We start from the raw sequence: 14777 nt of genomic DNA, 5'->3' as shown, positions 1-14777 counted from the left end.
CTGTCTTTCCATCATTATTTTATCATCAAAGTATACATTAACATCGCCAGCAGTAACATCGTCTTCAGAGTACGATAAACCAATCATAATGATGTTAACTTTTAGCTCTTGACCAGGAAATGCATTTTTTTCTGGTATGTGCCTAAGGCAATTGGAATGAGCATAGGTCTTCCTGCTGGCATTTCTGGGATCACAAAAGCACATTTTACGTGGAACATTTGCTGCTCTTATATTATCACTGAAATAGCTTGTACAGTTATCCTTGTAAAAAATACCATAAATATCATGTCCCACTAAATCAGCGGAATTTCTTGATACATTTACATATACTGGTGGTAGATTGGAGTTGCTTTGAAATGGACAATAGAGGTAATTGTTAGTATATATTCCACCACCTTTTTCAGTAGCATGGTTACCCACAATATCCACTCGAGCTCCTGGAAGCAACTTTAAATAAGAATCGTCATACACTGCTAGCCCTCCTCCGTTTGTTCCAGAGTTATTAGATATGAATAAAGTATCAGCTACAGTCGCGAATCCTCTTTGTAGTGTCAATCCAGATGCTACAGTGTTACTAGTTATGCTGACATTACTTAGAAACACTTCACTGAATGCGATGAGGTTGTTCTCATTATTGAACATTTTCATATTCGTAACAGAAACATTGACAGACTCTAAAACAATTAAACCAAATCTATTGTTGTATGCTACAGATTCATCAATTGAAACTGTCACCATGTCAGATGTTAAATCATAAAATCCATATGTGTTATCATAAAACTGACAATTTCTTACTTTAAGGTAGATCTGTCTCTGGAAATATGGAATTAGATCTATATCACAACTAGACTGGATTGACTCAGATTCTTCTTCATTTGAGATACCCAATCCTATTTTTGAGCTATGGCTTGATGTGTTACTTACTCGAATTTCTTGAGATGACAACGGGGTAATAGAAAAAAATATTCCATTGGCAACAAAGCCACTGATGTCTACTTCAACATGATAGGAGGAACTCTGATCAAACAAGACTATGAGTGACGCTTGGTGCATTGACACATTTGTTATTTCCGGTGAGTAGTTATTTTGCTCATAGTCACATTCAGTGGGTGGAGAATATATAAAACCAAGGACATTGAAACTAGTACCACCAGTGATGACTGTTGACACAATTTTAAAATCGAATGCATTATCTGCAAGCAAATTTTCTAGTTTAATAAGTGTAGAGTTAGAAATAGCTACTTTTTTTGCAAACGCAATGTAAATGAAACCACGAGACATTGAAAAATGTGAAAAGCTGATATTGGAACAGATAAAAAACTCTAACCCACAATCATGAAAAGAGAGACTCATTATGTTAAAGTGATGCACATCAGTGAGTAAAAAAGTACTGTCATTTACACACTTAACAATCGAGGACTCACCCATACCTTGAAGTGTAAGATTGGAAGTAAACAAAATCACATGATAATCTATGACACTTGTTCCAACAAAGTAAAAGATACTGTCACCTAAATCCAAAATATTCGAAGTATATGTTGATAAAGGATGACAAGGTGACTGAGTAACTGAACTGCAGTCATCAGACACATAATACTGAGCAGAGGAGACACTGCAGGAGATACTGAAGAATAAGAGAACAACCACTAACAGGAGAGACATAGCTACTGTGACTTATGCAGAAGATGGCACACCTGCACTAGTATATATTGCATGGATTCCCACAGCTTTGTAAGATGTGGAGAGAAGCTTCCCACATAGAGGAATGTACCACTACACAATACTGTTATATGTGTTTTTACATCTACATGAGTGTAAATCTACATGTGTGTGGCCAAGCATATAATAAATATGTACATTGTGTTGTATTTTTGATCTCACCCTTATGGGAATGAAAATAAAGAGAAAGGATGCAGGTGCCATGAAGAGAGCTGTTGGCTGCTGATACCACCAAGTGTGCTTTAAAAACGGTGTATAGTCATTGTTCTTAAAACCTGTTGCCAATCTGATAACTTAAAAACTTTAATCGAATCAACTACATGCACCCTAAACTCCTTACAAAAACTGCTACATGAATTCTACATCAGCCACTACTCACGTACATAGATTCTACATTGTTTTGATTCAAACAAACTAATAGAGAATTTAATCATACACGAGATATAAAAAAACCAGACACTACGTTATGATTAAGTGTGATAAACAAAAGATCCGGATTCCGTCCCTTTCCTACTGTCAGAGTGAGCAGTGAGAACTCCCTCAGTTTCTTGAGCAACTGCCTGCACTATAGACTTTCCTAAAGACGAGATTGAAACGTGGCCCAGCGACCTCAGGTACTCAGTGATATTATGAGGATAACCATCTTTTAAAAATTAACAATCATCTTAGTGTACATGAACATAAATGGCATATACCTTCGTAAAAGAGCGTATTTGGTATCAACTGATGATGAAGCCGTTTCGACTCAACGGATTTTGACACAGACTTACGAAATGCACTAACTTCCAGGGCAACTAGCAACACAAATCATGTGACCCATAAGTCACGTGCCTTACCTTGAGCTGTTGATGTTACTATCAGTGTGCCTCCGGCTGCTCCTATGGCCAAGTATGCATAATAATCCCCAGCACTGTTTTTCTGGGAAGGGAGAAATGTGTCATAATAATTTAAATAAAATTAGCTATACCTTTAGCATTATTGTAGGGCAGGCTGAAGACTGTGGTCGTTTACCTGGACTGATGAAGTTGGCCTATAAATAAAGACACTAATAATAACAGATATCGGACCAGGTATGTGTCATTATTATTATTAGTTATAATAACCTCAGCTGGTGGTATTCCAAAATAATTTGTAATGTTTGGAGATGAAAAGTCGTCCATTTCATTATTGAGTACTATACCGTTAGGAGTAATCACTTTAGAGCCAAAGAAAGTGTTCACAGTACTACCAGTGGAAAAACCGACAACAACTCTAATTAAAGCCCGGCTAAACTTACGAAGTTACAGTGACAGCCATTCCATTAGAATCAATTACACTGACGTGAGTGGTGCCAGAATCATTAACAAACAGTGAAGCATTGTAGTGAGATGGAGGGAAAGTGCTGTTGTTACTGATGGAACGATTTATTTCAGCTGCAAACTTCTCACTAATATGAAAATTATTTTTTAAAACTTTGTTAATTAAAGAGTCTCTCTTCCTCTTCTCTTATCTCATTCCTCAAAGTCTGTACCTCAATACTTTTGCTTGTAACTCGTGAAGTTTTTCTGCTTCACAATCAGAGCAGTTAGGATCCCCAAACTTACTTCTAAACGCAAACGAGTACTTGAAAGACTAGAAATAACAAACGACAGTCTAAACAAGCGAAGAACTCAGGCCATACCTCAACGAGATGCTGGTAAGTAAGGTTTCTCCATTCGCTCTCTTGGCTCAATCCAATGTCTTCCATTACGTTGAGAATGAAGAGCATCTGTGGACCTCCTGAAGGCAGTGGAGTTGAGTAGACATCAAAATCATTGTATCTGATGAATACTGGCTCCTCCAGCAGAGCTTCATAAGATGCCATATCATCCGTTGTCATTATACCGCCAGTTCTTTGTACCTAATACACAAGAGTAGCCTCTCTCTTTACTCATTTAAAAAAAACTTACTGCATTGACTATTTCTGTTGCTATGTCACCTTTATAAAAACCACTCGGCCCCTCGCTGGCTATCTTTTGCAAAACATCCGCATAATATGGCCTCTTGACTGTTTCATTAATCCCTTTCATTGTTCCATTTTCATGATAATACCACTCATCAAACCTAGTTCTATTTATCACTTCATCCTGAACCCTTTTCACTGATTTAACTACATGATACATGAGAGAAGATCAATAAAGAAATAAATCAAACAATGTCACGTGACTAGGAGTCATGTGACTGGCTCACATGAGTGCTCGTTGAGCGGGTACCCATTCCTTGCAAGATCAATGACAGGATAAAATAAGTCAGACCAAGGTAACCTAATCAGTTTAATGAACACTGTCATCATTTGGTTACTAATAATGCTACCACATACTTTCCATACAAATCATGTGCTAGTTTCATTCCTGCAATTTCCCCAGGGACACCTACAGCAAGACCACCCTGGGGGGGAGGAGGGGAGGAAGAGTAACATGATGTGTCCTTTTATGGAAGTTAAGTAATGTACCAGTTCCGAGAGGTTTCCGTTGCCATGATACATGTCAACTGTTGAAGCTGCTGGAGCTTTTTCTCTGAAATTGATAGCTTTAACTGACTGAGAGCTGGGATCATATATTGTCATGAAACCACCTCTGTGGAGAGGAGACAGAAGAGAGAGAGAGAGAGGTGATATTACCATCCCTATTTATAGGTGCATTCATAGTATTATGCATCCGTTTCATGTACACATGCATTGGTACAGAAAGTGCTATAGAAACAATTAAAGAGTAGCCTAGATCAATGGATCAAAATGGGGTGGGCAAACATAAAATCCTAAACTCAACTCCCACCAATATTTCCGGCTGTACGGTATTAATTTACCCTCCTATTCCAGATGATTCGGGATGAACTACTCCAACACAAAGGAGGGCCACTATAGCGGCATCAACTGCTGATCCACCTGCTTTAAGAATCTCTCCTCCCATCTCCGAACACGTAGCACTATCAGCTGCAACAGCACCTGCAAATACCACCCACAATTAATTAATTATTAATTAAAGTGATTATTATTTTACCTGTGGAATAACTTGGAGCTATATATAAATTTAAAAGAGAAAAAAATTTTGTGTAAAGTGAATACCATAATATGAAGGAAAAACATTCTAGATTATATATATATACTGTGTAGCGTTCTCATTGAATCCCTGCCTTGGTTTCTTATGCTTAATTTGAGTACAGGTTTCAAATCTCTTATACTTTAATGGATGTACCGGCAAGACAGATTTTACATTCAAGAGAGGTGCATGTACATGTATATATAATTATATTACATGTATTTTACCAGGTGGTCTGTATGGTTCTGTTAAGAGGAGTGCAATGAAAAGAGATATGACAATAGCTATAGTGAAGACAGTAATGGCGATGAATGCCACGGCCCAAGAGCTCAATCGTCCACGGAGTTTCCCATTGCCGGGTTTTGGGGTACGACCTGGTAAAGTGAACTTTCTCTTGGTAGGAGGAGAGTGCTTCTCTTCCCCTAGCACAACCTGCTCCTTATCGGCGACTGAGACGCCTAATTCAGTGTCATCTTCATCCTCTTCTTGCTTTAGTTTCTTAAAAGATATCGCCATTTTTCTTCCACGTGAACCACACCCACTATATAACGCCCACGTAAAATAAGGCGTGATCTAAGGTGTGGTTTATCAGATAATAAAAGATGGAGGATCCAATTTGCTCAGTTTGTGAAGCAGATTCCAGCCCCATATGGAGAAGGGCCGAAGAGGGGAAGGTAATATGTCTGGAGTGCTATACGAACCATAAAAAGGTAGAAAAAGCAGTCGAAAGCTCCACAGACACTCCAACTCCTCCACCTTTCAGTTCAAGCCCAGCCCCAACTACCACTAGGAAGAGGAAAGGAGGGAAGAGAGGGCCTAAAGGAGGTGGTGCTACTAGTGAGAAGTCTTCCTCTAGTCAGCCACCTCAAGTAAGCAACCAGCAGCAAGGAAGGAGGACTCTGATAAAAGGAAGGGTAAGTTTATATGTTGCCGTATTACTTACGGTAGTATTTTTAGCATCTAAAAAGTTTAATGATAAAGCATTTTATTTTCTAATGTTTGATGTATCTCCATTAATGATTAAAATTAAATGTGTGTCTGTAATATCCTAACATTGTACTTCATTTTGTTTACCTAAATACATGTATTTTATATGCATGCATAATGTACAGCCGATGAAAGCTCCGACTCCTGAGCCACACCTCCAAACCAGCAACTCTGTCTTACATAAGGTAATTGTATATGTACTACAGAAAAACTCAAACCTTTTCTCAAACTGTATCCTCATTTCTCATTCTCAGGGTACTGTCTATGAAGTAGGTGACATAGTGTCACTATTGGATTATTCAGGCGGTATTTATTATTCTATTATTCGTGGGTTTCTCATTGATCAGTATGCGACTCATTACGCCGTTTTGAAGTGGGTTTTACCAAAAACTCCAAACCCGACCCACTTTGACCCAAGAAATTTTATATTAGGTACATAGAATTAATTTGTCTAAATCTGAAATATTTCTAACCAGCATGAATGCATCTATTAGAAAATGTAATAAAAGGTTGGGATTTTTTAGCTTTTTTCTTTTGAAAAAGCATGATTTTCTTAGGCCAAAATTTGCATATTATTTTCATTAAATATCAGTCAGCGATTTTTTTGTTAGAGTATTTTTAATGTGTACTTTTAGGTCCAGATGACGATGAGCCCAGGAACTTGGACATTCTTGATTTCATCTGTCACTCTCCGAACTCCAAAAGTTTCCGACAATCTTTTACTCTCAATTACGAAACAGCTGCAAAGTGGTTACCGTGAAGAAAAAAAATCAATTTTAACAAAGAGAGACAAAAATCACTTCAATTTTTTATATCTAATCAAAAAAGAAACAAAATTATTTCATCCGTTACTAAAGTGAATTAATGAAGTAGTTTATTATCATTAACTAGCGAAGCAGTAATTATAAATTAGTTATTAGTTTCTTATTGTTTGAGGAGTTTGGCGTGATGCTGAATCTGTCCTCCAATGAAAGTGGACACAAAGTAATAGCTGTGATCATAGCCCTCTTGCATTTGAAGGACAACAGGGACATTACTCACGCGACATGCATCAACGAAAGCCTCCGGAAGGAGCTGCTTCTCTTTCAGGAAATTATCGTCAGCCCCTTGATCTATGAGTATGTAGCCAAGGTTAGGACCTTTGTAGCTTTTGACAAGCTCTGTAGCATCCCATTCTTTCCACGTCTCCTCGTCGGGCCCAAGGTAACCCGTAAAAGCCTTCTTTCCCCAAGGGCAGTTAGACGGGTTACATATCGGAGCAAAGGCAGATACAGATATGTAAGACCCAGGGTTCTTTAGGTAGCAAATCAGAGCACCATGTCCACCCATGCTATGCCCAAATATGGACTTGCGAGACGGCTCAATGTTGAAGTTTGTTTCAATAGCGGCTGGGAGCTCTTTTGTTACATACGAATACATATTATAGTTCTCTTTCCATTTCTCTGTTGTAGCGTTAATATAGAAACCAGCTCCCGAGCCAAAGTCATAGGAATCGTCTTCTCCCTCGATATTGCAGCCTCTTGGGCTCGTGTCTGGCGCTACTATGGCTACTCCGGCCTCAGAAGCGTATCTCTGGAATCCTGATTTGGCAATGACATTTTGTTCTGTGCACGTGAGTCCAGAGAGATAGTAAATTACTGGGACTTTCTTGGTCTCTGATTCCTGAGGAAGGTAGATAGCAAACTTCATGTCGCATTTAAGGACGTCGCTGTGATGCTGAAACACTTTCTGCCATCCTCCAAAGGACTTTGCCTTGCTCACTTCTGTCACTTGAGATGCCGCCATATTATTTTTTCCTAATGACCCACACCCACATGGTGGTTTACTCCCACACATTGGCTGACTGACTCTATGCGCATGCTCATCAAATAGACCTCGTGCTATATTTTCCTCCATTTCTTTCTTCTTGAGTAGCTTGTAAGAAAGTCAAAGAATTTTCTGACAACAATTCCTTTTTATTTATAGATCTTTAAACCCACCGAGGCAATCCTTGATCCCACTATAGGAAAATGGGCAGGGAAGACAAAGCTACATGGAAAGCCAACTATGCTCTACGTCTAATGGCAAGTGGACCTTCATATATTAGTTTTATTAATTCTGATTATTTTAGGAGCTCTTTAGCGAGTACTCAAAGGTTTTCATTGTAGGTGCAGATAATGTCGGGTCTAAGCAGATGCAGCAGATTAGGATATCTTTGCGAGGGAAAGGAATATTGTTAATGGGGAAAAACACTACCATAAGGTCGGCCATTTTCTGGGTGTGGCTAAAATTAAGTAATTAATGTATCTAGGAAGATCATTCGTAGTGCACTTGATACAAACCCTCAGCTTGAGAAGCTCCTTCCTCACGTAAAGGGTAACATTGGGTTTGTATTCACCCATGAAGACTTGAAAGACGTTCGTGACCTTATCACGGACAACAAGGTATGTAACTCCACCCATTTCTCACTCGCTAGTGCAAATGATGAATCAATGGTTATATGTCACAGCTGATGTTGTTTATGTTGATATTATTCCATTGCTGCCTTCCTTCTGATGCACTTTAATAAATTGATTATTTTTGCTTATGACCTATGTATAATACTGGATCAATCAGCCTTTTATTTGGCTTTTTTTTTCAATATAATTGTGACAGGTTAGTGCTCCAGCCAAAGCAGGTGCTCTTGCTCCTATTGACGTTAAAATCCCTCCACAAAACACTGGGCTTGGTCCAGAGAAGACATCCTTCTTTCAAGCCCTGCGTATACAGACCAAGATTGCACGTGGTACCATTGAAATACTGGTGAGAGACACAAGGAAAGGTACCTCCTTAGTCTTTTTTTTGTTGGCTAGGGTGAGGTCCACATTATCAAGAAAGATGAGAAAGTGGGAGCTTCTGAGGCTACTCTGCTTCAGATGTTGAAGATTATGCCTTTCTCTTACGGTCTTGTTATATTTCAAGGTGAGTAAACCGTAATCATTTGATCATGTGATCGTTGTGTTAGTGTACGATTCCGGCTCTGTTTTTTCTCCCGATGTACTTGATATCAGTGATGACGACTTGTTGAAGAAATTTATGCTAGTACGTCTGAATACCTCTTTTTCTATAAATACCGTTTGGCCGATGATTAATAATAATTGCATGTATTACCTGACTAGTCATGTGTCTGTCACATGACCTGATGCTCATCCTTACCTACAATGAGGCTCTATCATTAATGTCACGTCCATATTTGGTGTGACACTATTAACGATGCATTGATTGATTACGTATATTTATCTTTTAGGGTGTGACCAATGTTGCTTCTGTGTCTCTTGCAATCGGCTATCCAACGACAGCCTCTGTTCCACACTCTATTGTTAACGGGTTCAAGGTTAGCCCCTGTATGGTCACATGACTTTCATGTGACGTGTATAATCCTGTTTAGAACCTCCTGGCCATTGCTGTTGCTACTGATATCAATTTCAAGGAGGCAGAGGAAGTGAGTAATATACAATATATTGTATTTCATTTAATTTAGTTTTTTAGTCAAAGAGTGCATTTTAATTTTTCTAATTTCTTAGTTGAAGACATTGTTATCTGATCCTGAAGCACTAGCTGCAGCAATGGCTGCCAGTGCAGCTGCTGCTCCTAAAGGAGGTGGAGAAGAGAAGGAAGAAGAAAAGAAAGAGGAAGCAAAGAAAGATGAAAGTGATGAAGACAGCGACGATGGAATGGGATTTGGTGAGTTGGTCTTCATTTTTTTCCTTTACTCCCCTCTTGCTGTCAATCTTTAGATCTGTTTGGAGATGACTAAAATGGAAACTGTCTTCAACTGTATTTTGTTCATTTATTATAATTATTATAAATCTTGGATTTGATATCTCAATAAAACAGTCACATGACATAATAATTATAGCAACAATAATCACATGATTATATTCTTTATTCTCTCTTGCTTGAAGCCACTGATAGTGCCTGTACTAGATGTTGTAATCTAAGTTGACTTACGACATCTAAAAAAAGGTGCAATTATCAATAATGGCATATTCTTACTCACCAGTCAGCTTTTTTATCAACACTTCGTACCCCTTACCACGCATTGTGGTCACAATTGTCACCATTGTGACGCGCTCTTCAATCTAAAAAGGAGAGAATCAAATAGAGTCGTCTCTTCTAATCTTTCCCCTAACTTGTGCTAGATGGTAGGTGCAGCTTAGTTTCGTGTCGAGCTGAGTTGATATGATACTGGTCGTGTTCGAAGCTGATTTCTGATTCATGATCATGCTAACAATGTTAGCTCTGTGAGATAAGAACTCGTAGTCCTGCGATAAAGGTGTATGTATGTCATCATGTTAAGGATTAAAAATCAAACCAAGATACTATGAATATAGATTTACACTTGATGCTTAAGCAATCATTGTTGCAAATTTTGTGAAATTTCTGTAATTCCACAAAATTGGCTAATTCTAAGTAGAAAACGTACAAGTTTTAGCAATAAGTAAATTTTGCAGGCATAATGGTTAAATACCTGAGGTATTGACATCATAATCGGATAAGAATTGAGGCCAGAGAGCGAGGGAGACTCGGCCGACGGAGTTTCATACTGGGGACCTTTATAACCAGCAAGTCCATTGCTATCAAATACCAAACAGACGCAGGAATTGGGCGGAGCCTGTTTCAAGAGGACAGAGAACCTAGTGCAAGAGTGTGAATGAAAGGTTTTTATTGGTATTTCTGTTTACAAGTTCAAGAAGTCGTCTTGGAATTTGTGAGATATGATTTTCGAGTCATTTAGAAAACCTCCGGAATGAAGATTCTTGTAAAAATAAGTGGTGAACTGAGAGAGAAAGAGAGAGAGAGAGAAATGACTACTAAGTCCTAAATAACAGCATTACTGGTATAGAGTAGTATTACAGTTTTTGATCAACTTATTATTAAAAACTATCAGTATTATTTATTATAATTACTATTAGAAAATTAAAAAAACACAGTAATTATTTCATTTATACTCTACCTTTGCCATGAGTACATTGTGAAAGGTGCAGAGCCACTTGTAGAGAGGCGGGTAAGAGCTCAAACAAGAAGAAGCATTAGAAGACGACCGCATAGAGCGAGGGGAAGTGGTCTAAAAGTATACATGTACTTGCATAATGTCACGAGAGCAATGTTGATGATCATACTTGCGTGTTAAGTCCTGGAGGATGGAGCCCATGCCATAGGCTAAGCTTTGTTTGAGCTGATTGTAGTGATATTAGTGATGGCAAGTACTGCCAATCTGATAAACTTATCTGTGCCTTTAATAATAATGAAAGTACCTCTACCTCTGACCTTGAGAGAGGGAGAGATGGATAATGAAGAGGGTAGAAATAGACAAAGAGGGAGAGAAAAAGAGAGAGGAAGAGAGAAAGACACCAGGAGTTTGAGACAAAGAGAAACAGACAGAGAGAAGACAAAGGATGATTATACACATTCATAGAGACACAGGTGTTTGTACATAAGTTGATAAAAGGCTAGTCTAACCAGAAGGATTGCTTCAATGGTTTCAGGAAGACGTGTTGAAAGCACTCACTGTGCCTCTCCCTTATATCCCTCAGAGTCTGGTTGCTACGGATACAGTCGCCGGGGCAACTATGAAGAGTATTCAATATCTGATAGCTAATACAATAGTTAAGGATAAGAATCTATCACATTTTTCTGACATTTTCTAATTGTTCTATGTACCAATCACAGAATCAGTTTATTTTATGAAGGATACAAGCCGATCATATCTCTTCTTGCTGCTACAAACTCCATTACTGATGTAAGGAGCTCGGCCAGTTTCCTTTCCCAAGAGAAGTCCGTTCCTCCTCTTCTGTGATGATAAACCTCGTGAACCTTCTTGAATTCATGAAGGAGGCCATCGTATACTACTGACAGTTGCTACAAAATAAGTAATGAGTCCCTCTTTAACTAAAAGCTGTTACACATGTAAAGTTGTACCTTTTTAAAAAATGAGCGACCATTAAATTGCATTGAAAAATAGCTGGTTTCAGCTGTAGAGAGTCGAGAGAGAAGGTTCATAAAATCACACCAGGTGACCCCACCCCCTCCGGCACTCTTAATGTCTCGCTCTCGTTCCTATAACAATAGTCATGTGATAGCCATGTGATGGTCATGTGATAGCCATGTGATGGTTGTGTGATAGTCATGTGATGGTCATACATGTCACAGTCATGTTATGAGATAGTCATGTTATGGTCATGTGACAGTCATGTGATTATTTTCTCACTAACACATTGGTCTTTTGCACGATCAAAGTTGAAGCACGAGAGCATCACGAAGTAGGTCTCAAGGACATTCTCTTCTGGAGTCCCAACGCAAACATATTCTGAATTTTGGAGAAAACCTAAAATTAGTTATACATACTCAAATGCTCAAGTATAATCACAATCTTTGAAGTATCATGGTATCATGGTATCTAAGGATTTAGTCAAAAGCCAACTCAAAAATTTTACTACTTTTTCTGATACATGTTGATGTATACTTATGCTGTGTAGAAAGTTTGAGCTGATTCCGACTTCAATTTTTTAAGTTACGGCCATTTTAAGAAAATGCCGAAAATCTGAAAAATACCCAAGGCTATAGCCCATGGTTTTTTCAAAAAAATGGCTCCGAAATCACCCCAAATTTTTATTACATTTTCTGATACATATTGATGTCCTTATGCTGTGTAGAAAGTTTGAGCTGATTCCGACTTCAATTTTTAAAGTTACGGCCATTTTAAGAAAATGCCGAAAATCTGAAAAATACCCAAGGCTATAGCCCATGGTTTTTTCAAAAAAATGGCTCCGAAATCACCCCAAATTTTTATTACATTTTCTGATACATATTGATGTCCTTATGCTGTGTAGAAAGTTTGAGCGGATTCCGACTTCAATTTTTCAAGTTACGGCCATTTTAAGATAATGTTAAAAATCTGAAAAATACCCAAGGCTATAGCCCATGGTTTTTCCCGAAAATGGCTCCGAAATCACCCCCAATTTTTTGCCACTTTTTTCTGATACATATTGATGTCCTTAAGTTGTGTAGAAATGATTCTGACAAATACTTTTCGAGTTATTTGTCTTTGTTAATGTCCATGTAGACGGATTAAGAGTACATAATAAGTACATGCAGACTCCTTCTCTTCCATCAGTCTCTCTCTCCCTCGCTAACCTTGAGCCATAATAGCTGTACAACGAAACTTTTCCCTGTCTTCTACTACATGTACATATACATTGTGTACCTGTATTTGTTTTATTATTAACCCTCTATCAACTCTTCTGAATTTCTACAAAATGGCATTCCCTCCTAGGTCCCAACAGGGAGGCATTCTAGTCCCTCACCAGCAGTACGCTGGAGGACAGGGACTCATACCGCTCCCTCCACAACAACATGGACTCGCTACAGCCTTAATGCCAACAGTACTATTTAATCATTTATTTATTTATTATTATTTATTTATATTTTGAGATTTTATTAATTTTCTTATTGCCTTCACTCCCTCTTTATTACGTCAGGGGCCACCAAGAACCACGTCTCTACAAGCTCCGATAATGAGACTCTTAGGCCATCAAGTATGGGTGTGGTTTAAATAAATAAAATACTTATTATTAATTGCTATTAGGGCGAAGTGTATACTTCTAAATTTAGCCCAACTGGGAGCACCTTGGCCTCGGGATCCTTCGAAAGACTAATATGTGAGCTGTTTATGATAATAATTAATAATAGCAGCAATAATAATGACAACAATAATAAAATAGTAATAATAGTAAAATGATAATAAAAATATTTGGGATATTTTTGTAAATTTTTAGTTTTATGGAATGTCTACGGAGACTGTGAGAATTATTGTGTATTAAAAGGACACCAGGGAGCCATCATGGACCTCAATTATTCAACTGATGGAACGTACGTATCTCAAATTAATTAGTGATACTTTATGAATTAATTTTTTTTAAATCGAATTTTGATTGGAATCACCCCAAACTTTCTACATACACATAAGTACATGTATATGTATTTAAAATGCTTATAAAAATGGAGAATTCTCTCCTTTTCATTTTTGATGAAATTTGACTGATGACCCTGTACTATAATACAGGGACTTTGATGTAATTATATCTTTTCTCCTGTCTCCTCTCTCTCTCTCTCTCAGTATGCTATTTTCAGTGGCTACTGATAAGTTGGGTGCTGTATGGGACGTAGAGGTTGGTGCCAGGGTCAAGAAACTTAAAGGACACTCCTCATTCGTTAATAGCGTGTCCTCCTCTCAGAGGGGGTCTCAGATTATTGCCACTGGGTCTGATGATGGAACGGCTAGAGTAAATTGTCCAAAAATTGATAAAAATAACTTATTATTATGTTATGTCTTTAAGGTTTGGGATTTACGAAGTCGTTTTGCCTCGCAAAACCTCAACAACACGTATCAGATCACGTCCGTATTGTTCAACTCTACAAGCGACCAATTGATTACCGGTGGCCTTGACAACGACGTTAAAGTATCCATGAACTAATACTTGGGTGTGGTTACATAAGAGGTGTGGTTTTTAGGTTTGGGATCTCCGTAATGAAGAAGTATTGTATACTCTAGCTGGTCATAATGATACCATTACTAGCCTCAGCTTAAGTGCTAATGGACACTACATAGCATCGAATGGAATGGATAACACTGGTAATGTTGTACAAATGGTCACTTGTTTTTTTTGAGGGCATAAAAAATGTAATTTGCAAAAGTTTTTGTGAAGAAATCTTTGTAGCGACTTGAAACTTATTATCAAAAAATAAATTTGTGACTTGCTTTTAACCTGCTTTATGAAATTTTGTGGTCTATTTCATACATTTTCTCTACCTCACCATTTTATATCTTAATTGCTACACAAGAAGACATACTCTCTCCCTCTCCTTCCTTCCTGTCTCTTTCATGAAAGCATATGATCAATATGTTCCTCCGTTGTTGTTGTTATAATTATTATTTTATTGAATTTATCACTACAGTGAGAATATGGGACGTGAGACCTTTTACTCAAGATCAAA

At 37.9% G+C, this 14777-nt stretch overlaps 6 protein-coding genes across 6 annotated transcripts in view; 3 read left to right on the top strand and 3 right to left on the bottom strand.

The window, feature by feature from the left end:
- Positions 1–2104: 2104 nt before the first annotated feature.
- Positions 2105–5320, bottom strand: LOC100636109 (gamma-glutamyltranspeptidase 1-like). The gene is made up of 15 exons (XM_003384800.3): positions 5003–5320; positions 4737–4754; positions 4543–4681; positions 4190–4313; positions 4058–4125; positions 3928–4001; positions 3648–3847; positions 3380–3598; positions 3230–3330; positions 2996–3145; positions 2823–2943; positions 2687–2749; positions 2556–2637; positions 2415–2513; positions 2105–2362 (listed from the first exon to the last, which is right to left on the bottom strand). The coding sequence occupies exons 1-15, from the start codon at positions 5289–5291 to the stop codon at positions 2190–2192; spliced, it is 1920 nt and encodes a 639-aa protein (XP_003384848.1). The 5' UTR covers positions 5292–5320; the 3' UTR covers positions 2105–2189.
- Positions 5321–5332: 12 nt separating this feature from the next.
- Positions 5333–6610, top strand: LOC105311935 (GATA zinc finger domain-containing protein 1-like). The gene is made up of 4 exons (XM_011404178.2): positions 5333–5689; positions 5888–5947; positions 6017–6194; positions 6398–6610. Exons 1-4 carry the CDS (start codon positions 5378–5380, stop codon positions 6520–6522), a joined length of 675 nt encoding a protein of 224 aa, XP_011402480.1. The 5' UTR covers positions 5333–5377; the 3' UTR covers positions 6523–6610.
- LOC100631567 (S-formylglutathione hydrolase-like) lies at positions 6534–7590 on the bottom strand. The gene has a single exon (XM_003384764.3). The coding sequence runs from the start codon at positions 7545–7547 to the stop codon at positions 6687–6689; it is 861 nt and encodes a 286-aa protein (XP_003384812.1). The 5' UTR covers positions 7548–7590; the 3' UTR covers positions 6534–6686.
- A 2-nt stretch (positions 7591–7592) lies between these two features.
- LOC100631438 (60S acidic ribosomal protein P0-like) lies at positions 7593–9633 on the top strand. The gene is made up of 11 exons (XM_003384763.3): positions 7593–7679; positions 7728–7825; positions 7873–8003; positions 8053–8185; positions 8397–8543; positions 8594–8702; positions 8746–8822; positions 9028–9114; positions 9169–9222; positions 9305–9464; positions 9518–9633. Exons 2-11 carry the CDS (start codon positions 7772–7774, stop codon positions 9535–9537), a joined length of 972 nt encoding a protein of 323 aa, XP_003384811.1. The 5' UTR covers positions 7593–7679; positions 7728–7771; the 3' UTR covers positions 9538–9633.
- Positions 9574–13006, bottom strand: LOC105311954 (UPF0536 protein C12orf66-like). Its single transcript, XM_019994003.1, has 12 exons — positions 12918–13006; positions 11996–12108; positions 11703–11840; positions 11479–11642; positions 11244–11378; positions 10904–11051; positions 10738–10848; positions 10466–10560; positions 10252–10417; positions 9914–10045; positions 9781–9862; positions 9574–9736 (listed from the first exon to the last, which is right to left on the bottom strand). The coding sequence occupies exons 1-12, from the start codon at positions 12925–12927 to the stop codon at positions 9666–9668; spliced, it is 1365 nt and encodes a 454-aa protein (XP_019849562.1). The 5' UTR covers positions 12928–13006; the 3' UTR covers positions 9574–9665.
- LOC100635981 (U5 small nuclear ribonucleoprotein 40 kDa protein-like) overlaps positions 13006–14777 on the top strand; it is a 4253-nt gene continuing 2481 nt past the window's right edge. Inside the window, exons 1-8 of the mRNA XM_019993977.1 lie at positions 13006–13165; positions 13262–13318; positions 13369–13441; positions 13559–13652; positions 13900–14065; positions 14120–14242; positions 14295–14415; positions 14739–14776. Of these exons, the coding sequence (XP_019849536.1) occupies positions 13040–13165; positions 13262–13318; positions 13369–13441; positions 13559–13652; positions 13900–14065; positions 14120–14242; positions 14295–14415; positions 14739–14776 (798 nt within the window). The 5' untranslated portion in view covers positions 13006–13039. The remainder of the gene's footprint in view (positions 13166–13261; positions 13319–13368; positions 13442–13558; positions 13653–13899; positions 14066–14119; positions 14243–14294; positions 14416–14738; position 14777) is intronic.

Source organism: Amphimedon queenslandica, unplaced genomic scaffold (genome assembly GCF_000090795.2).
Source record: "Amphimedon queenslandica unplaced genomic scaffold, v1.1 AMPQUscaffold_13484, whole genome shotgun sequence".
NCBI lineage: Eukaryota > Metazoa > Porifera > Demospongiae > Haplosclerida > Niphatidae > Amphimedon > Amphimedon queenslandica.
This window is presented reverse-complemented; position numbering and strand designations above follow the sequence as displayed.